At 32.5% G+C, this 24065-nt stretch overlaps 1 protein-coding gene across 1 annotated transcript; it reads right to left on the bottom strand.

The window, feature by feature from the left end:
- Positions 1-3458: 3458 nt before the first annotated feature.
- LOC139519061 (G-protein coupled receptor moody-like) lies at positions 3459-15077 on the bottom strand. Its single transcript, XM_071310835.1, has 4 exons — positions 14793-15077; positions 8179-8333; positions 5280-5483; positions 3459-4242 (listed from the first exon to the last, which is right to left on the bottom strand). The coding sequence occupies exons 2-4, from the start codon at positions 8315-8317 to the stop codon at positions 3581-3583; spliced, it is 1005 nt and encodes a 334-aa protein (XP_071166936.1). The 5' UTR covers positions 8318-8333; positions 14793-15077; the 3' UTR covers positions 3459-3580.
- Positions 15078-24065: the final 8988 nt, after the last annotated feature.

The raw sequence follows: 24065 nt of genomic DNA, 5'->3' as shown, positions 1-24065 counted from the left end.
TGAAAACAAAACTTTACGACAACAGAGATGATTTCAACTTTCCAATTGTGAACTTTTCATTTCTAAGTAGCAACATTCCAGCAGCACCTGCATACGAGGTATATATCTTTCAATTGATACGATATTACCGTGCTTGTATTTCCTTTCATGATTTTTTTGATAGAGGATTGCTGCTCACAAGGAAGCTTTTAAATAAAGAGTTCCAGATGGTGAAGTTGAAATCATCCCTTCGTAAATTTTCATCACGAGTTGGTTGCCCGTTATGAAATAACCGTTTCACAGATGATATCGGATATGTTCCTTACGTCGTAACGACAATCCCTTTTCCTTTCATGAATGTGACCTACCTAATTAGATTATTTACGGAGTTTTTTTTATAACATGAGCAACACGACGGGTGCCACATGTGGACTGTGGAGCATGTTATTACCCATGTGTTACCCTTCCGGAACACATGAGATCACCCCTTTTTTTGTTCGGGTTCGTGTTGCTTATTCTTTAGTTTTCTATGGTGTGTCATGTGTAATATTATTTGTCTGTTTGTCTTTTTCATTTTTAGCCATGGCGTTGTCAGTTTGTTTTCGATTTTGAGTTTGACTGTCCCTCTGGTATCTTTCGTCCCTCTTTAATTCTGATTTGTTTCAACGACCCCACATTCTTAACCATTGGAAAGACGATCTACGCCTCCGTTCTCGCGTGTTAGCCATTGCCTGACATGATCCTCGACTGAATCCACTAGCATTATGAAGTTTGTTACAGATCAACTTTTTTTTGTGTAAGATGTACATGTTTTTTTGGCTTCGAATATCTTACCTTGACCCCATTGGCATTGATCATTGATAATGTTAAGTTAATGTGATACTTATAGTCCAACTTAGTTTACTAGCATCAGTGAAGCATACAAAATATTTCAGCGTGAACACTATTGTATTGATGCCTTCTGACAACTCATTGTAAATAAGATGAAAAACCTTAAGGTGTCCTTTTTAGCCCATTAAAGCTACTGTGACCTTTAGGTTTTATAAGGTATTTAAAAAATCATACAAAGTTATACATGTCTCTGCAAAAAGTAAATTCACAAAAATACTGAACTCCAACGAAAATTCAAAGCGGAAGTCCTTAATCAAATGGCAAAATCAATAGCTCCAACACATCAAACGAATGGACTACACCTGGTTGTATAGCTAGCTGAACCTCTCACTTGTATGACCTTCGTATAAAATTCTTTTAGATTGATAACGATGTGTGAACATAACAAACAGACATAACAGGTAAAATGTCAATAAATAGGGGTACTGCAGTCAATTTCAATCACCATTAAGACACACATTTATCATGACACATAAACACAATTTGCCTTATGTTACGAAGACCATTGTCATTGACCTCATTTTCATGGTTCAGCGACTACTTGAAAAAAAAGTTGAGATTTTTTTTAATGTAAATTTCTCTCATTTTATGAGTGATATGATAACTATATTTGATATGTGCGTACCTTGCAAGGTCCTCATGCTCGTCAAACGGTTTTCACTTGACCTTGACCTCATTTCATGGATCAGTGAACAAGGTTAAGTTTTGGTGGTCAAGTCCATATCTCAGATACTATGAGCAATAGTTCTTGTATATATGGTGAATGAAAGGGTTATAAGGTGTACATGTCCAACTGGCAGGTGTCATCTGACCTGTACATCATTTTCATGGTTCAGTGGTTATAGTTAGGTTTTCGTGTTTTGGTCTAATTTTCTTATACTATAAGCAATGTGTCTTCTATATTTGGTGTATGGAATGATTGTAAGGTGTAAATGTCCAACTGACAGATGTCGTCTGACCTTGACTTCATTTTCATGGTTCAATGGTCAAAGTTAAGTTTTTGAGTTTTGGTCTTTTGTTCTAATACTTTATGCAATAGTTCTTGTATATTTGGTGAATGGAAGGATTATAAGGTGTACATGTCCAACTGGCAGGTGTCATCTGACCTGCACCTCATTTTCATGATTCAGTGGTTATAGTTAGGTTTTTGTGTTTTGGTCTGATTTTCTTATACTATAAGCAAAGTTTCTTCTATATTTGGTGTATGGAATGATTGTTAGGTGTAAATGTCCAACTGACAGATGTCGTCTGACCTTGACTTCATTTAGGTTCAATGGTCAAAGTTAAGTTTTTGAGTTTTGGTCTTTTGTTCTAATACTTTATGCAACAGTTCTTGTATATTTGGTGAATGGAAGGATAATAAGGTGTACATGTCCAACTAGCAGGTATCATCTGACCTGTACCTCATTTTCATGATTCAGTGGTTATAGTTAGGTTTTTGTGTTTTGGTCTGATTTTCTTATACTATAAGCAATGTGTCTTCTATATTTGGTGTATGGAATGATTGTAAGGTGTAAATGTCCAACTGACAGATGTCGTCTGACCTTGACTTCATTTTCATGGTTCAATGGTCTAAGTTAAGTTTTTGAGATTTGGTCTTTTGTTCTAATACTTTATGCAATAGGTCTAATTACTTGGTGTATGGAAATATTTTATGATGTACATGTCAGTCTCGCAGGTTTTATTTGACTTTGACCTCATTTTTACGGTTCATTGAGCAGTGTTAACTTTTTGTGCTTTGGTATCTTTTCCTGGAGTTTAAATTTAATATAAGTTGGTAAAAGATTGGACATATATGGTTTATTTGGGAACCAAAATCAGGACCAACTTTCTTCTATATCAATATCATTTATAGAGTTAAAACACTTATATATACGTCGTACATTTATCAAGTTGATATGAATAAGAGGCGAGTCAATGCAGGGTCATTTTGTATTCTTTTATCTCGACAACAGATATTATTAGTTATATATATAGTGTGCTAGTGACCTAATACGGTCCATATGGGGTCAGTAAATTCCATATGGGGTGAGAGCGAAGCTCGAGTCCCCATATGGAATTAACTGACCTAATATATACCGTATTACGTCACCAGCACACTATGTAACGAATTTATCTTACCGACTATCTTAACGTGTGAAATTTAGAATAGTGACCTATCAAAATGAGCAAGTCTACAATACACTTAGCATTAAGAAACTACTTTCATTGATCCTACAAAAACAGATGCCAGCAATAACAACTTGTTTGGTTTAAATGTGTTTTATGAATTTATTTCAATCTTAATCATCAATTTCTTCGTCTGTTGAAACCTTTAAGATTTTTCTCAGTACTATTTTGTTTTGATGAAGGGACGCAACACCACTACTAACCGTGTATGACATAAGCTCCGCCTTCTTTCTTACCTAATATGGAATATAAAGGGACGTAACTCCACTAATAACCGTGTATGAAATAAACCCCGCCTCCCTACTAACCTAATATGTAATATACACCGTCTCCACGCTGACGCTTTTAACCAATCATATTCCTAGAAATGTATAGGAGGTAAGATAAATCAAGTCATTTATTGTTCGATATACTTGACATATTTCACAATGACACCATTCATTACCCGTTTTTTTTTTAATTTCAACTTTTGAAGTTGATCTATAATTGGAAGTATTCAGATAATTTTTGGCTGTTCGTCTCCGAATAAGATTATCTTAAATCATATGCGGTTGAGTGTCTTTGATGTGAGTTTTGTTTCTGATAGTTTCTTCAAACAACATATTCGGATATATGCATTTCTAAACTGCAAATTCATCAATCCATATATGAGAGGGTTTATAGCGCTTCCTATACATACAGATAACTGGCAAAACATGTGAAATTGCTTCGATAAAATTGTATTCCAGTCCACAATACCAGTAATTGTACATGGAAAATAGGAAAGAGCAAACACTATAAAGATTATCAACATCATTCTAGTCATGCGCATTTCTAATCGCTGTTTATGAATACCAAGCGACGAAAGCTGTCGACTCTTTTGTTTTAAACGGTGATGACTTCTCAACGTGGTATGATATATTCTCACATAGTAATAGACAATAAGTACGCATGGAATCACCGCTCTGACAATCATAAGAAATATTTTAAAAAGTTGATTTTTGTGGTCCAGTAATAAATTACATGAGACCATCATGGCAACATAACCAAAATTCCCCCAAACGCCTGTGAGAGCTGGAACCAAACACAGGACTGGTACAAACCAAGATATTACTAACATTATAGTGATGTTCCGGTTGGTGTACAATGTCTTATAGCCACCTGGATCCAGTACAAGTTTACATCGATTGTATGCTATCAAGGTTATAGTTATAATTGTCGTTCCTAAAATATAGATAAATAATAAATTTATTAGTACAAACATAAAATTTATACTTTTATCTCAATTGTCTTCAATAATTACAGATCGTCTTAATCCTTAATCCATTTCAATAATGCAGCATCTACTTTGTTTTTATTACAGCTTACTATGACGTGCGAAACTACGTCATCTAGGAATACAAAATGACCCATTAGTCATGGAATTACTGTTTTTTCAATTATTTTGAGATATGAAACCATTACATGAAATTCTGCCAGGATAAATGTTTGTAGAAATGGATCTTAAGTAAAAAGTAACACCGTTAATATAGATTATGTAAAGAAAAAACATTCCGATAAGAAAAAAAAACATACGATTTAATCAAAATATATTGAACCAAAAATACGTTGACATCTATACATCACTTACATTAGGGAAAAAAACACTTTGGGAAATACTGTCTACATAGAATAATATAGTTTACACCAAAAATCAATTAAATTCTAAATCTACTGTTCTGTTTATCAAAGAAGTCCAAAAACACATTTAAGTCACATTTGTACGCCAGAATGGCATCACGTTAACATCAAACTCATCAGCGACGGCCGAATCAGTTAAATAGCCAAATCAACTATAAAGTGATGACATAAGCTATATAGAAGTTGGCATTTATATTTGAAACAAAAATAGATAGACTAATACTTTTTTCATACTGTTTAATATAAAGGTAATGAATAATGGGTCAGAAATCTGGAAATCATTTGATGTTTGCCATGGTGGAAATAACTGTACGTTAGATTATATTTAAGAAAAACACATATCAAAAGATTTCCTCTATTATAGCTGTGTGATAGCAAAATGTTACTTTTTTGATATTTTTTATTTTATTTAAGAAGTTCGTTTTGCCATTATAAATATTAAAAAAACGTTCTACGTCTTGTCTGTTTTCTGTTGTTTTATTGGTTGTCGCTTTTTGTTTTTTTATTTGGTGTTGGTTATTTCGTTATATTTTTTGTGTGTTTTTATTTATTTCGTGATATTTTAGTTAAATGCAACTAACCAGTTAATGTGTACCCTAGAAATCCTATAATTTTGCATAAAGACGTTGCTATAAACCATCCATCGGCTATGTATGTATATATATTGAAGGGTAGTACGCATAAAACACTGAGCAAATCACAGACCGACAGGTTCATCACAAACATATTTGACACTGTTTGTAGTTTCTTTACTTTCCTAACTGCTAACAAAACCATAACATTTCCTGAAATGTAAACATTAAAATCTGGATTTTTTTACAGGACTAACAACGTTTAAAAGATGACATTTTTATGAGAAGACCTGAAATTGACACAAGTATAAATAAGAATATACACACACTTACCAATCAAAAACAAATGCAATCTCTGACCAACAGTATAATATGTTTTGTGTCACCGTTAAGAAAAAAGGTAGATTTTTTCTAAAATAGTTTTGGTTCCGTACGAGAAGCGACTGTTGAAGTCAATTAAACTCGTTTGTGTCCTAAATATCCTTGCAGTTTGATGAGATACATGCAGTATATACGTTTTATAAATTATGGGCCATTACAATACACTAATCTGAACCTATTGTCGTTATAGATAAATCATTCTTCTCATGGCAATCGAATATGAATAAGAATCTGCGGACGTTTTACTTAAAATGTACATTAAGTCTGACTTATCTCTTTTTTGTCTTCTCTTGATAGGAACAATATTTATTATGCGTTATGAAATTGAACTCAAATATATGAATATTTTGTTGCTTATAATTTTTTTTTAAAGTATTATGATTTGTCAAACACATTAAATTTAGATCCAAATTAACATGATTAATACGATAACATCTTGCATGTAATTACATCAGACAATATTTTAACACGCGATAAAACTATTAAGTTTACTATGTCAACTGCTATGGGAGATGTTGCTATGTTTCATAATGCATTGAATCATTATTTGCAATTGTTATAGTGTCAATATCATTAAAAATGTCAGCACAAAATGAAGTATTCTTTTGCTTTTGGGTTTAGTAAGCATGGTAAGTATAGGGATGTTCTGTCATGGATTTATTCATCATATCCCTTATTCATTCCTCTAAATATACTATCCAAACATTGTCAATAGAACTACTAGTTCTGCTACCCACTTTGTCACGATGGAGCTTTCGGAAACCTTATATGTGTAACTGCTGACACAGCATTTTTGAATATACAAGTATGCAAATCTTCTTTCCTAGAGTCCTCCTCAGAAACCCCATTTCATAGAACCTAGAATTATGTCAAACTGGTATAACTACATCATATAACTAGTGTATAAAATAGGAGGTGGTTATCAGCAATATGGAAGTTGGCAGTTATATAGACAACTCATCGTATTAACCAGGATTACATTTTGCCTGACGCGCTTTTCGTCTATAAAAGACTCGTCGTCGACTTTTGAATAAAAACAGTTTAAAAGGTAAAATAAAGTAAAAGTGAGCGTTTAGTTTTATCGACTCGATTTAATTTGGAGGTAATTTGGGGGAATTAAACACCTTGCCATTAAGCCTGTTAAGATAACTAGTGGCATACTCATTCAAACCCTAGACCAACTAGAAATTGAAAGATACAAAAAGAACGATAACCTTCTGTGTTTGTCAAATAAAATTGTTCCGCCTAGTTCTCTTACTATCGTACTCCACATTGGCAATGCAAGATTGAAAAATAATTAGGTATTTGAAATAGACAAATAATGGATATTTAAAATGAGACAAGAATGATTGTATTTGTAAGTGTTTATTTAAACAAAATAGGATGTTTTATTAAAGAAAATTGATTGTGGCAAGATAACATCATACAAAGAATGGATATTTAAAATGAGACAAGAATGATTGTATTTGAAATTGTTTATTTAAACAAAATAGGATATGTTTTTATTTAAGATAACTTATTGTGGCACGATAAGATCATATGAAATCTTATTCAAGGAAGCGCAGCAGTTTATTCTAGGAAAATTGAGTCTGGTCATATGTAGATATAGAACTCGGTCATTTTCAAAGATATAATACAATTGAAGTACCCCATTTAAGGCGAGATAACCAAAAAGCTTTTCCAAAAGAGTTAGTATAATTTTTTCCTCTTGTTGTGATCTTAGTTGCTCAGGATAGATATGCAAAGTATCATAATTTCATTGTAAAATGCTACATAATAAAATAAACGGTATGTTTACGCCAGATGCGCATTTCGACAAGCAATATATCTTCAATGATGAACGGGGACAAAATATTCCGAGCTCCAAAAGCTAATTTAACCGTCGAAGAGCTTAGAAAATTAAATAGGAAAAAGTAGAGGCATACCCTGATAAGGAAGAAGGTCTATGCCGAAGGAAGATACATTTCTTAGCATTCGTGTTGCTATTGTAATTTATTTGTTTGTTGAGTACTGTTTGTCTTTTCTTCGTTGTCATTTTGTTGTTTTCACATTTTTTTTTTCGATATATGATATTGAATATTCCTTTGATATCCTCCCCTCTTTTTCAAATTATATAATTAAAGGCAACAATGTTAGATCTGTACCTTTATTCAAAAGTCATAAATCGATTAAGAGAAAACAAATCCAGTATACAAATTAAAACAAAAGGAAACAAATCAACTATAACAGGAAAACAGAAACAAACGCCAAGTTGAACAATACATAGAAACGGATAACAACTATAATTTTCCTGATTTGGTACATTACATTTATTATCGTGTATACGATTTCTGTTTTTAGGTCCAGTTAAAATTGTCAATCAATTTTGAATATAGACGATAACGGATACAAAATTTTTTAGACATTTTTCTAAAATTTGAATCTGCTGATTCTCATGCTAAACAACTGCTTAGTTGCTACAAAGATTAAAATGCTAATTTCTGAAAAAAGATGCTAGTTTTTAAAACATATGGCAAAGTTCACATACCTACACAACCAGCTGCGATGACAAGTGTGACTAGACCAACTGCAAGGTATACCCATTGATCCTCACGATTCAACAAGATCTCAGCTGTTTGTACGCCAATCTGGCCTCCATCTGACTCGTTCTTTACTGTCTCGTTCATCTTAGGTAAAGTTCATCTGTCATAAGCAAACAAAACAAACATACAAACATATAGAATTGGTTGTAATAAGAAAAACGTCATGACTCTTTAAATTTTAACTCAGTTGAATATCATACATTTAACAAAACTATTTATATTACGTTTTATGATCTTAGACTATAGTCTATAACTGGTTTTGGTAGGTTACGTGTTGCTTAGTCTTGATTTGAATGTAGTATTTTGTCTGTACTGTTAGTTGTCTCTTCGTCGTTTCCTCTTAACTGAAGAGTTTCTGGGTTTTTCTTATTATTTCATTGTATTTTGTCCATTTTTAACAAGCAATGAAGTTAAAGATATATCCATTACTATGTGATCCGGCGGTATCCACATTGAATTGTGATACTGGATAAACTTGTTGCTTGTCCATGATATATTCGACCAGGCTGAAAGGGATTGATACGTGCGAACATACTTCAAAATGTTTGTTTTACACTGGTGTTTTTTATAAACCCATTTATTTCTGGTTTACTACATTCCTAGAACTAGAAATTGACGTCATTATACCGTTGGAATAACAGTTAATAAAGAGATTAACATCAGGTTTTTTTCGATATAAATAACGTAACATTTACCGGCCAATCTATCAGAAAACTATTGTATCGTCCCTATGCCTCCAGTTTGAAGTAAAACGTGCAAAACGTCTTGGATGTACATTGGTGTTGTGACTCGTTTATGCAATTGTCTTGAGGATTACAAAGCGTTCAATCAAGAGACAAGAAATGGTTGTTGTTTTACGTTATGACGTGTATAGACTGTAATATATGATATCAAAATGAAGGGGAAAAAACACTTTATTGCGGGTTGATTGATTGTCAGTTTTATTCAAATCACATTTTCATAACATTTTTCTTGATGTTTCATTAACTACGTGTATGTTTTTGCTTACTTGTAATCACATGATGTCTCTGTATGTTAATATTTTGACAGTTGGTATAAATGATTTTTTCAACATGTGTGATAACTGAATTGTTCGGAGATATATATATATAACATCTTCCTATATCTATCTAATAACTGTATCATTGGATAAGACCATATATATGTAAAATATGTGAAAACATCAAATTGGAAAATAAGATCAATTTTGTCCTAAAAAAAATGTTTTTTTTTTTAAATCTCCAGCTTTTATAGTACATACAAGAAACACTTAAAAAGGACAGATAATACATACATTCAATAACATATTTCAAAAATATTGATATAAATAATTCATGTTAAACACTTGAACATCTACATTATTTGAGAATTTTCAAGAAATTTTTGTAGCGAGACGATATAAGTTTAGATTACTTTTATTTGATTATCTTATAAATTTTTAGAATGTAACAGAAGGTAATAAGGCATAACATCCTAAGATATTGATTGTTTCCTATTACCGAGTGTGACATCTTTAATGAGTTCTGCATTGAGGGTAATGTATGCATAGCAAGACAGGCTTACTCTTCAAAGAGGGGTGAAAGATACCAGAGGTACATTCAAACTTATAAATCTAAAATAGTCTGACAAATAATAGTACCGAGACACAACATTGAAAACTAAAAGACTAAGCTACAGGAACCTCACCATGCTTCGCATGTTGCATCCGTCGTGTTGCTTATATTATTACAAACCTAGTATATAGTCTAAGTCGGTATGTTAAATCGTGAAAAGGGAATGGGATTGTAGTTACGACATGAGGAACATATCCAAAATCATCTGTATAACGAATATTCCGTTACAGTCAACCAACTCGTGATGGCGTCCGTAAAATATTGGAACTCTTGGTTTAATAGCTTCCTTTAGAGCAGCAACTCTCTATCAAGGACATCATTATAGTAGTTATAAGCTCGGTAATATCGTATCAATTGGGAGATATATACTCCGTATGCAGGCGCTGTTGGAATGTTGCTACATAGAAATGGAAAGTTAACAATTGGGAAGCTGAAATCATCTCTTTTGTCGTAAAGTTTTCAAACGACCTATGTTGTCAATTTCTAGATGTAAGTCAAGATATTGCTACGGGACGGGGGTGTCCCAAAAGTAAAAGTATTTATATAAGGTTAACACCCTGGTTACTATACTCTTTGTAAATTCAAATATAGATCTGTCAACTCTGGTGTCGAGTTACAAACTAAGTAATACTGGTAGCGTAGCTGGCAAAATGGTTAATACTATGGTAGCTTAGCAGACAAAACAGTTAAGGCACTGGTCTAAATATGGTATCACAGAATCACATCAACATTGACTTACTTAATACATGTACAACAGATAACAAGATTAATTAAGCTTCACAATTTATTATATACAAAACATTCAATACTATTCCAAGTATAAATCACTTAAAAACCCAACAGAACACTTAATAAAATATACAGAGGCCCCCTTTTTTGGTATGTTAATCGTTTGTCAACATCGTAGTTAACGTAGTAAAACATCTAGGTCAATCATGGTTTGGTCCATCAATCCAACGGGGATGCATACAATCAAAGATACATGTCATTTACGGGTTGCGTCGACTGCAGCACTTTTGGTTTGCCTTGGTAAGTTTCCTTGGTATCAGGAGTGACTGCCCTGGTAGCGGGACGCAGTCTATCTGAAGACTGTTGTGCACTAGCTTTTATATCTCTGTCCCACCAACGTCTCGTGCCCCTATGGAGATGGTGGGCAAATTACGTTATGCTGATTGGATGCTGATCTCAGGTCATTAGGTCACCGACGTCAATAAACATAGTGATGCAAATGGCGGCGATCGGAATGTTGACATTCTGTCGAGTCGGGAAAAGGACAAACGGGACTTATCTAAGCTTACTCCTAGAATGTATGGGCCCCGGTTACAATATTCATGCCGTCATGGCCTTACGCTAATAAAATTACAAGGTAATAAAGCGGGAACGTTTGAAATAAGGGTAAACAGAAGGTGAGAACAGTCGTTCAGTCAGGGACCCCCCCCTCTCCCTCCATGGTCAAACAATGAAGACGAACTCTTATTATACTATTATTCCCAAAGACCTTACTAACAATATTTACATACAACAACAATACATAAGTATACACAATTTTCATCAAATGTTTTTGTATACGCGTTGGCTACCAGTAAACGACGAACGCGAAAATAGAATAGAGTGTTTACTGAGTAGCCTGAAACAGTCGTATATACAAACCTACAGCTTATACCCTAAACCGTAACAATATGAGGCAAACTTAACTGCATCTGTTGTATCCTTTAGCTCTAGTTCGATGTGATAGTTGCGTTCAACAAGTAACCAAATGTTGAATTATTAGTATCGACATCTGATTAACGCTACCTCTAGAATAGGCAGTTTCACAATAACTTTGAAGCCCGGTTTTGGTTGCTAATAAAATTGATGTTTAAAATTTAGAAAGTGGTTTCGTAGAGCACTTTGAATTTCCAGCCATATACCGTTGTTTGTAAGAACACTAATGTAGTTTAGTATCCAATACAGTGATGGCAGATCCAGTTCTTCACTTTGGTTGAAATTGCAAAGGAAAATAGAACAGACCTATCATTATCCCGGATTTCCTCTTTGGTAAGTGTTGTGAGGGTATATGTTGAGTTTCCTGTCAACTGTCAATACCTAATTCATTTATCAAGCAGTTTATGTAATGAGATTCCCAAAAACTATATTGTTTGGGGCTTTATCTGCGGGAACAACCACATATTTGTCTTGTCGTTTGTTGAAGTGTTTTGCAACATTTTGTATTTAACTATTGACATAACATGGGTCTATTTGTTACCTGGATTTGCTTCTCTTTTCTCGATTTATGTAATTTGAACACCATAATTAATGACTTTGTTTGGTTTTTTCCGCATTTCGTCGAGTTTGCCTTCTATTTATGAATTTGAATAAGCCTTTGGTATCTTCTGTCTCTCTTTTATTTTCGCGATATAAATTGTACCGAACGAATCAAATCATAAAACATTATTTAAAGTTTGAAAACATAAAAAAGACCAATTATGTTAAGTAAGACTGTACTTGTATATGATTTCTTGACTCGATGGAAAGACTAAACGACAGTAAACATTAAACTTCAAGCACATATGTGTTTGAGGTCAAATTAGACGAATGAATATGGATAAAATGCTAAGTTTAGAAATTTATAAACTAAATCCACACTGCTGAATACACGACACAACAAAAGTAAAAAAATAAAATGATGAACTATCACATACATATAGATTAATCACATAATGTGCTTTTGACATTTCAACAAATTTTCTCGGATAACTTAAAACTCTTGGTAATCTTTTTTACTGGCAATAATAATTTATTGTACTTTTGCAAAATAATATTCAGTTCACAACATGATTATAAACTTAATCTTAAAGTTTATACAGATCGTTATGTAAAAGATATACGTTGTAGACAGATGTAAAGCAGTGGGGATGTGAAATGAAGTGTACGATAAAAAGCAATATCATTATACGTAGTATGTGCGCTAGTCACGTCTGTTTCTGATCGACAATTAATTGAGTGTTGGTTGCTTAACTTCCAGTGACAAATATCTCATGCATGTTCAAGAAGAGCTCCTGATTTAGTTTCGTTTTCCTGACACTCAGAAGAAATTAGAATAATTAAATCATTATAGTGGAAATGCATGAGACGGCAACCCAACAGTATGTCAGACTCAACCACTTCGGTAATTGTACAGACACACAAACCTCGTAACAACAACAACAACACAACAACATTTTTTTATTTGTCAATCAAGACGCCCCGAGGAGCAGTACAATTACAGTTTAAATTAAAGTGTACACATAATTGTGGTCAATTTGTTTTCATTGAACTATTTGAAATTACAATATGACAAAGGCTATCAGTACCTGACACGAAACAGTCACATATAAATCATGTGGAATTGTGAGCATGTTTTGCCTCAAAAGTTTGAAACTAAGTTGAAATGGGAAATTAAAAAAATAATTGTCTCGGCCTTATTCATGTACAAAATTTAAAGAAAAATAAATATGTAACACAAATACAAACGACAACCACAGAGATAAATACTTGTCCTACGTGTAGGATCTGAAACACCCAATTAGGGTTTATGTTTGGGTGACCTTTTATGCATGCAAACGTAAATCCGTTAATCATTTCTAGTGACACGCTGATATTCTCATAACAAAGTTATTTGTTCTGTCTGCAAACGCTGATGAGTTTATTTGGATCATTTTTTCGCATTCATATTGATTAGATATTTCAAAGAAAAATACCGGACTCTACGGAAAATTCAAAACGGAAAGTCTTTTATCAAATAGCAAAATCAAAAGTTCAAACATATCAAACGAATGGGAAACAACTGTCATATTCCTGACTTGGAACAGGCATTTCTTAATGTAGACATTTGTGTGTTAGATCATCTTAAATTTATAACTAACATTGAGTTGAAAGTAGTGTATCGATGTTCAAATATCGCAAATCAATTAACAAAAGACAAATCAAGAAAACAAACAATAACTGGCGGAATCGTTGTAACTCTTAATTAAAGCGGCGATATTAAGTGCGTCGACAGAGTAACAACGCGTCACTTGCTATATAAACAGAAATGAAAATATTAACCTTCACAGTTTTGCTTTATTGATAAATATTTGCATATTGCATAAAATCGGAAACAGGTCAAGAAATTATTTAGTTATCCAAACACATTTGTTTCTTTATTGGCCTTTATTTTTCCATTGTTTGATATTAACCTTCACAGTTTTAATTAATTGATGAATATTTGCATATTGCATAAAATCGGAAACAGGTCAAGAAATTATTCAGTTATCCAAAGTTAACAGATTTGTTTCTTTATTGGCCTTTATTTTTCCATTGTTTGATATTAACCTTCACAGTTTTAATTAGTTGATGAATATTTGCATATTGCATAAAATCGGAAACAGGTCAAGAAATTTTTCAGTTATCCAAACACATTTGTTTCTTTATTGGCCTTTATTTTTCCATTGTTTGATATTAACCTTCACAGTTTTAATTAATTGATGAATATTTATATATTGCATAAAATCGGAAACAGGTCAAGAAATTATTCAGTTAGACCGTTTAATTTCAGAACTTTTTCATTTGTTGCTTACCTGATTTGTATTACAGTGTAATTATTTGGTTACCATGTTGTACGATAATTTATGATTGTTCTTTGATAATTTATGATTGTTCTTTTGAAATACAATACTCCTTAGGTAACTTATCAATTAATTCTTTTAGCTACTCGGTATTACAATGTTTTATTTTTGGTAACTGATTGGTACATATTCATTAACGATTCAAATTTTAATACACCATAACGATACATTTTGGAGACTTAAATAGTGTTATGAATTGTATAAAACTTTGAAGAACCGCTAAAACAGAAAACTCATAAAGAATATAAATAATCAATTAACATATCAGAAAAAGCAACTTAAATCTTCACATTTCTAGCTTACTGTAATAAGATTACATACCTTATGTTCGCTTTTTTATATATATTTTTTAATTAAAAGATCCAGGAATATACTCAGTGATGACACGTGCTTCTTAGAACTGAACAAAACCACCTTACATTTATCATCAGAATTTATATTTTTAAATTTCAGTAAAGAGTAAAATGTTGATTTTTATAAATATATTCCTTCTTCCATTAACACTTCTTAGCATGTGTATTTCTTTGTAGAGGAAATGGACAATAGTAGACTGTATCTAGAACTGAAATGTATAATATAAGACTGTAATCTAGAACTGAAATGTATAATGTATAATGACGTCAATTGCCGTCTTACATTGATTACACAACCCTCACAAGTTTATAATGTATCGGTATCCATTAACGATGTTCATGATGCTGAGAGAGTTGAAAAATGTTTACACTGTTAATGTACGACTTTTCAACAGGTTAAATAGATTTTTTTCTAAAGCCTTTTCTGTAATAGTTGGGTGGCTATAAAATCTGTTGAACCAAGTTTGAAAAAAAGGCTAATAACAAAAATAACGAACTCCAAGGGAAATTTAAACGGAAGTATTTTATAAGTACATGGTAAAATCAAAAGCTCACATGCATCAAACGAATGTAAACAAATGTCATATTCCTAAATTGGTACAGTCATGTCCGAAGGTAGACAATGGTGCATGTAACTGCATGGTTTCATGGCTAGGCAAACCTTTCACTTGTATGACAGTCGCATGAAATCCCATTATATTGACAACAGTGTGTGAGCAAAATAAACAGATAGTATAAGTTAACGTTTGAAAAAAATCAAGGTACAGCAGTCAACATTATTATATAATCTTAATCACTATAGGAAAATAACTATTTCAACATAGAAAAACAAAATTGGTTATATACACTCTATATACAAAGCACAAATTAAAAAACAAGTATACAAAATAATAACACAATGGTGGCATGTTTAAGTACTAATTTATCTACGCTAAAAGTGTATTTCTAAAAATGGATTAAACAGAAGGGTTTATAACAAAAACATCATTACATTTAATTAAAATGATAAACAATATCAGTATCTAGAATATATACTTTAAGTAAACTCATCATAGATACCAGGATTAAATTTTTTATTTACTGCAGACGCGCGTTTCGTCTACAAAAGAATGATCAGTGACTCTCGAATCAAAAAAAGTTTAAAAGTTCAAGTAAAGTACGAAGTTGAAGAGCACTGATGATCAAAATTCCTAATTGTTTTGCGAAATACAGCTAAGGGAGTTTATTTCTAAGGTAGAAAAGCCTTAGTAATTCGAAAAAAATCGAAAGTTTTGTAAACAGTTTATTTATAAAGATATCTGTACCAATTATAATTCATGTCAGCACATCAGTAATGACTACTGGGCTGGTGATACCCTCGGGGAATTAAAACTCCACACCAACATGATGTATTATTTGAAAAGTTTAAGATAATAACATTTCTGCAAAAAATCCGCATTTCAAGAATCATTGTCTCTTCAGTGATGCTCGAGGCCAAAATAGTTGAAAGTTCAAAGCTCATTGAAACTAGAGGCTACAAAGAACCTGTGTCGATCACCTTGGTCTATGTGCATATTAAACAAAAGACACACATGGATTCATGACAAAATTGTATTTTGGTCATGATGATGTGTATGTAGATCTTACTTCACTGAATATTTTTGCTGCTTACAATTATCTCTAACTATTATGAACTTGGCCCAGTAGTTTCGGAGGAAAATATTTTGTAAAAACTTACAAAATTTACTATAAAGGGCAATAACTCCTACACAGCTACTTTTGCATAGATACTATTTCTGTACTAAAAATTTGTAGTACTGGAAATTTACTTTTAAAATTCAGTACTATTTTGTTACTCTAAAATTATTGTAATATTTAGGTACCTGTATTTTACAGTACTTTATTTGTCTTGAAATTTAGGTACTACAGATTTTTGGTTACTACCGTTACATTTTCAGCATTTTGAAAGTTTTTCTATTTCAAATCTCTTAAAGTTATGATTTTCAAACATGGAATATTGTATTATTTCTGTAACAAAAAATTTAGTACAAATCAAGTACTGTAAATTACAAGTACCTAAATATTACAATAGTTTTAAAGTAAAGAAATAGTACTCAATATTAAAAGTAAATTTCTAGTACTGCAATTTTTTAGTACAGAAATAGTACCTATGGAAAAGTAGCTGTGTAAAGGGGTTTATTGACCATTTTGGTCATATTGGCTTATTTGTAGATCTTACTTTGCTGTACATTATTGCTGTTTGCAGGTTATCTCTATCTATAATAATATTGAAGATAACAACCAGAAACTGTAAAATTTTCTTAAAATTACCAATTTAGGGGTAGCGACCCAACAACAGGTTGCATCTTTGGTCTGAAAATTTCAGTGCAGACAGTTCTTGACCTATTATTTTTTTAACCTTCGTCAGATTTGCTCTAAATACTTTGGATTCAAAGATATGAGCCAAAACAAGCATTTTACCGCTATGTACTATTTTTAGCGATGTCGGCCATCTTGGTTGGCGGGTAGGGTCATCGGACACATTTTTTTAAACTAAATACCCTAATGATGATTGTGGTCAAGTTTGGTTTCATTTGGTCTAGAAGTTTCAGAGGAGAAGATTTTTGTAAAAGAGTACAAAACACTGTTAAAAATTGACTATAGAGGGCAATAACTCCTTAAGGGGTCATCTGACAATTTTGATTATGTTGACGTATTTGTAAATTTTACTTTCCTGAACATAATTACTGTTTACAGTTTATCTCTATCTATAATAATTCAAGATAATAACCTTAAACGGCAAATTTCCTTAAAAATACAAATTCAGGGGCAGCAATCAAACAACGAATTGCCCGATTCATCTGCAAATTTCAGGCCAGATAGATCTCAACCTGATCAACCTTTTAACCCAGTTAGGTTTACTCTAAATGCTTTGGTTTCAGAGATATAAGCCAATAAAATGCTCAACTAAGCGCAGCCTTATACGATCACAGAGGTTGAACCCTGAACAGTTTGGGCAAATTTGGACACAACATTCAAGCTTGATACTGTCTGATTTTTTATTGTGATCAAATTTTTAACATAAATTGGTAATACAGCTTTCTGACACAAAATGTGGTCAAGGATCTTAAAAATCTATAATACAGTGCAGTTTAATTGAAGATTTCACAGACGACAATGACATCATCATAGCATTATACGAACCCAAAATATGTGTTGGTCGTATAAAAATTGAGATAACAGCACTTTCCCTACATCTGAGGCCAATCATTTAACATCCACAATCAGATTTGGACTTGGCTGCATATTTAATTAATCCTGCACCGCCAACATACTCCAAACCTGGGCAAGAAAAGTTTAGGGAAGAAATTTTATTACAATAATGTAGTCGACCATTGGATATTATGAAATTGAAAGTAAATAAGAAGAAAAATTGTTATGTAGATACCTTTTAACTCTAACAAAATGATTTAGTTTGTAAAAACAATGTTACTTTCTATAATAAAGTACATGTTAAGATCAGAGCACTGTTTTTGGAATTCACCCAAGACATATAATTTATATGTTCATGGGCACAACTCCTGTAAAAATAATTGGTCAACTCTAATTTTTTTCAATTAAAAGTAATGCAAAACATCATGTCACAATTTTAAAGGCTAAATGTGTGTAAAAAAAGGCCTCCATGGCAGCTAGCTACAAAACAGCAGCCTATTAAACTTAATATGAAATCATTTATCAAAAACACTGAAGGACGGTAAATTAACATAAGTGTACATACAAAAGTGTTTTCAATATTTATCTATACTTTGAAACTTTGCCAAACTAGAAATGACTAAAACATTTAAACTTTTTTTTTAAATTAAAACTTATTTATAATAGAACATAAATTTAATTGAAAACAATAAGATATCAAATAATAAATGTTTCCCCTAATACAAACAATAATCAATTCTAACGAATTTTGAAAGTTATTTCATGTTTTTATGTCTACTATATGGGACTTCTGCACTCTTTGAAAGGTGAATGCAATATTTTTTTTAATTCTAATTCAACTTGAGTATTTAAACAAGCTACAAGGAAAACTATTGAGCTGTGTCGTTGGATGTCAACCCGTAAATGTTTTTAAAATGGATGACAATTTACACAAGAAATTTCAGATTATGTTGATTGTCTTTTAAAAAAGACTATTTTAAACATTCTACTGCTTTAAATACAAGTAAACGTTTATCTAGTTGTACTTATTATCTGTGCAAAAAAAGAAGGAAGTGAACTAAAGCATAAACCAAATATCCTTATTTCTAGAGCAGAGAGATATGAAACATATTACAAGTTCATTATATATCTGTAATTTCACCAAACATAAACTCAATCTTTTTCTCATTATACTAGTCTCACATACTAATAAACTGTTGACACAGAGATATGTCTTGCCTATTTGAATAAAATTCAGAACAAAGGCAATCAGATGGACAGAGACCATGACCAGGGCCTGAAAATGGTCAACAGAAATAGATGGTCAGAAAGTGTTACTCTATAGAAAATATTGTAAGTTCCTATCAATACAAACAGGAAAACTTGATATTGATAATTGCTTATTAATTCAAGGTCACTGAACCATGTCCTAGGAGTCAGGGCCTTAAAATAGTCTTCGAACTGATATGTACTGATACTAATACAACTTCATACAAAATAGCATTGATCTATCGAAAGTAGAATCTATCATGATAGTGATGATGATGAGGAAAACAACAATAAAAATGAGGAACGGAATATAGAGGAACAAGACCCTGTACAAAATGAAAATGATCATCAGCAAAATATACAGCTTCCTCAAAAAAAAATGATGAGAATGGACAAGTTAATCAAAATATTGCACCAGGAGCAGCATTTGATTACCATGAACAGCCTGTTCGGCCAAAAGAAACTTGAAATGTTAATGATCTATTCCATGTATTTAAAATATTTAAGAAAACAAAACAATTGCTAATTTTAACCTTGTCAACTATGATAAAAGTAAAATCACAAAACTACTGAACTCTCAGGAAAATTCAATCGGAGAGTTCCTAATCACATGACAAAATCAAATGACATAACACATCAAACGCATGGACAACAACTGTCATACTAGTATTCTTGACTTGGTACAGGCATTTGCAAATGTAGAAAATGGTGGATATTCCCTGGTTTTATAGCGCTAAACCTCTCACTTGTACAACAGTCTCATCAAATTCCATTATATTCACCGCGATGCGTGAACAAAACAGACATAATAAATAAAATAGTCAAAATATGGGTACAGCAGTCATCACTGTGTTACAATTTTAAAAGAAACAACTTTACAAAAAAGCACAAAAGCATCTATCAAACTAAAAACACAGTCATTGCTTCGCGTGTCTGACGTCAGAAACTTTATACGTCACATAGTACAGAACAAATTGATATTAAGTTCCATTCTATTGATTTTTGTCTAATCTTTGAAAATCTCTTGAAATTAACACTTAACTTCTACATGTTCACATATTGAGCTTAATTTTGTCTAGTCTGTGAAGAAGGCCTTGGTCAACAATTGTTAAGTTTTTTACTTGAAAGTTTTTTGATAGGATCTTCTTGTGATAGATCAATATTTTGTATAAAGTTGTATTACTATCAGTTCATATCAGTTTGGTTAAAATTTTGAAGTCATGTTCTAGTAACTTTGAATTAATTAGTATTTTTTTCTGATTAAGTCAGTTAGTTATAAGAACTACTTGTCATAGATCAATGATATTTTGTATGATGTTACATATTACTATCATATATACAGTCCGCCAAAAGTTAAGCACCACCGAAATATAACTGGCAATATTTTTTTAACTATTGCAAAAAAACTATTAATGTTTGGTGTTATGAATTACCTTTAACATACACTAAAAAAATTCATTACGACCAAAAAGATTGCACTCCGATAAAGCAGTCAACCAACCTTTTATCAAAGGTCATATGTGCGATTATAAATACACTGTTTCTCCAGGTGGTCGTGTAAGTGTTCGTACATTGGTCCGTCGACTTTATAGAGGCAAACGAAGAGCACGTCGTGGTGTATAACAGACCTATACCTTCAAGCAGGCACTCTACCGTCAGGTTTAAATGGGATAATGAACATCTATGCTTGAACATAAGAACCTGACAAAACACTCATTGGTCAGATGGGAGTCAGTTTCCTTTACTGCCAGAAGACGCCATAATACGAATTTCGCAGGGGGAAAAACGGCCTATGACCAAAAACAATATTTGCACAAGGACTGCATGCATTGCTGGTTGTGTTCCAGTACGGGGTTGCTTCTTATACCGTTATAAGCTGGGTATGCATATTCTGCAGGGTAACATAAACGGACAGACATACAGAGATTTGGTGCCTTAACATATTGTAGTCCGTCATTTTAGTAATCCCCCACTTGCGTCAACATTGTCAAGACACTTGTACCTGAATGACAACGCTATACCACGCAGGGCAAGAATTTTAACCGAGTCCAAAGAGCAACCAGCCATTTACACTAATTTCTGGCCTTCCTTGACTCCATGCATGAACCCTATCAAACATGTCTGAGATGCCATTGTCGGAAATCTCAATCGCAGAGATTCACCTTTACAAAAGTTTGTCGATTTAAAAGTGGCATTTGTTGTTTAATGCAACAGATTTCCTCAACTAAAGTTTTGAAGGCTTGTACCGAGAAAGATAGGTCGTGTTATGAAACTGTACCGGAAATGAGGTTGTTACACATGCTATTGACTCAAATATTGACATTAAATTTGCCAAACATACCAAAGATTATGTGTAGAAAATTTTAATGGTATTGGGTGATTAATTGTTGTAAAAAAATAAAATCACAGTGAAACTTAAATTCCATTTCTTAATTGTGTAATTTACACTATTTCTATGAACGAAAAACCTATATGCATAGAACCTTCATAAGTGACCAAAATTATATTTGTGGTTTGTTTATGGTATACATTAGCAAAATTGCTATATGATTGTTTTCTATTTTTCGAGGAACAATTGATTTTTTAAATTTGAAAAAAAATCGATGCAATAAAAGTAGGTGGTGCTTAACTTTTGGCGGACTGTATATATAAGAAGATATGGTATGAGCGCCAATGAGATAACTTTCCAATTTTCTGCTTAAAAGTTATTTTGATAGGATCTACTTGTGATTGATCAATGAAATTTTGTACGAAGCTACATATTACTATTATAGATATTTTGTTCCTCATTTGTATTGCTGTTTTCCTCATCATCATCACTATCATAGATTCCAGTTTGATGAATTTTCTGTCTTACGTGTTGTGCATTGTTTTTGTTTAGATTTAGTTGCCTATATATATATAACTTTTATATCATATTTTCAGATCATGGGATCGTCAACATCAATAGCCCAGTCTCAGGCTCAGATTCAAGCCCAGACTTGGTCACAGTGTTCAGTAGAGCCAGTTTAGCAAACACAAATTCCTATTGGCTGTAAGTATGGCAATCCTAAAGTAAATAGTTATCAAAGGTACCAGGAAGATAATTTAGTACGCCAGACGCACATTTCGTCTACATAAGATTCATCAGTGACGCTCATATCCAAATATTTATAAAGCCAAACAAGTACAAAGTTGAAGAGCATTGAGGATCCAAAATTCCAAAAAGTTGTGCCAAATACGGCTAAGGTAATCTATGCCTGGGATGAGAAAATCCTTAGTTTTTTTCGAAAATTCAAAGCTTTGTAAACAGGAAATTTAAAATGGAGGTGTGAAAACTGTGTGACCGATGTAAAGACAAAGATCATGCTGTGAAAAGACATCCTGTTATTGACATTACAACAATCCAAGTAAAGATTTAAGATGTAAAGGAATATCAGACTAATGATCATTACTACATGAATTTGACAGTAGCCACTAATAATTCTCTATGGATTGATGGAGAAGAGGTAAAAGGTTCCCATCCCTTTACATCACCACCAGCACAACATAATGTTAAACTCTCAAGAGATAAAGTAAAAGTCATATCAAGTTTTAACATCATTGTATTTTGTGTAGCTGTCACTCCTGGCAATGATATTCTACTGGCTACATTTGACCCAAGACTGAAGCAGATCAAGGCTGGATCTAATAAAGTGACTGATTATATATACTTCGGAGAAGCAAATGGTGTAGTCATAGTGCATGTGACAAAGGATGGCAGGGTGATAGTAGAAGCAGATTTTGTGGTCGTTGTTATGGATACAGATGGTACACATCTAACAAGGTATGAAAAGGATGAAGACAATGAACCTATATTCAGGCGTAGAATAACATACATTACCAGCACCAATAATGGGAATATATTTGTGGCAGGTGACAATAAAGTGATGGTGTTTGGGAAGACAGAAATCATCAATATCTATAGAGTAAATTCTACAGTTAACTAGTTGGAAAAGAAGATTCTCCCCAACGTCAGTAGTTACCACACCAATTGACAATGTAATTGTGGCTGACATGGAAATTCATACATTACACATACTGAATAACAGTGGTCATCTACTAACCACCTTCAATACCATGGACATAGAATTATACTTGCCAGAACAGCTAGCCATCACTACAGAAGGATCAGTCAATGTGTTATATATGCATTGCGTAAATAGCTCCACTAGCTTTTACAAGAAGGTCATTGCAAGGCATTAAAATATCATGTGTAATTCCTACAATAGTGTTTGACAATATTTTGTGAAGTAGACAAATACAGTTTCAAAGTGATCAAATTGACTTTTTTTAAATTTTGTTAAATAAGCAGCATTAGTTCATATTTTGATTGTCTGCAGACATTGTGTTTTCCATACAGCTGTATTAGGCTCAGTATTGCATGATGATTTGTATAATATCATGCTCTTCAAGAATTATAAATAATCATTATATGATACAATTTCTGTCTAACTTCATAAATGGGTTACACTTGAAACACAACAGATGCAATTTCTTTTTTATATATTATACTAAAGTTTTATAGTACAAACTAGTATCTGAGTACAATAGGAAGAAGATATTAACAGTATCTGGGGATAATTAGAAGATAACAGTATTGTATTTCATGCTTGGCCTACATGAAAATAAGGTTTTACTAAAAGTTGACAGGCTTAACCTACTATACATATCGGTACAGATTTCAAATAAAGAACCTTGCTCATTGAAATATCTGCTGTGTAAATTATCAGATTATATGTTCCAACCTTTTTTCTTTCCTATCACTGCTGACAAAAAACCC

The sequence above is a fragment of the Mytilus edulis genome, chromosome 1, assembly GCF_963676685.1.
Source record: "Mytilus edulis chromosome 1, xbMytEdul2.2, whole genome shotgun sequence".
In the NCBI taxonomy this organism is placed as follows: Eukaryota; Metazoa; Mollusca; class Bivalvia; order Mytilida; family Mytilidae; genus Mytilus; species Mytilus edulis.
The sequence above is the reverse complement of the archived record's forward strand: the minus strand, read 5'-3'. Positions and strand labels throughout refer to the sequence as shown.

Coding starts and splice junctions, on each gene's coding strand:
- LOC139519061 (XM_071310835.1), bottom strand. CDS start 8,317: ATGAACGAGACAGTAAAGAACGAGTCAGATGGAGGCCAGATTGGCGTA. Junction 5,484..8,178: donor CATCGCAGCTGGTTGTGTAG/GTATGTGAACTT, acceptor TTTACATTTCAG/GAAATGTTATGGTTTTGTTA. Junction 4,243..5,279: donor TCTAGGGTACACATTAACTG/GTTAGTTGCATT, acceptor TCTATATTTTAG/GAACGACAATTATAACTATA.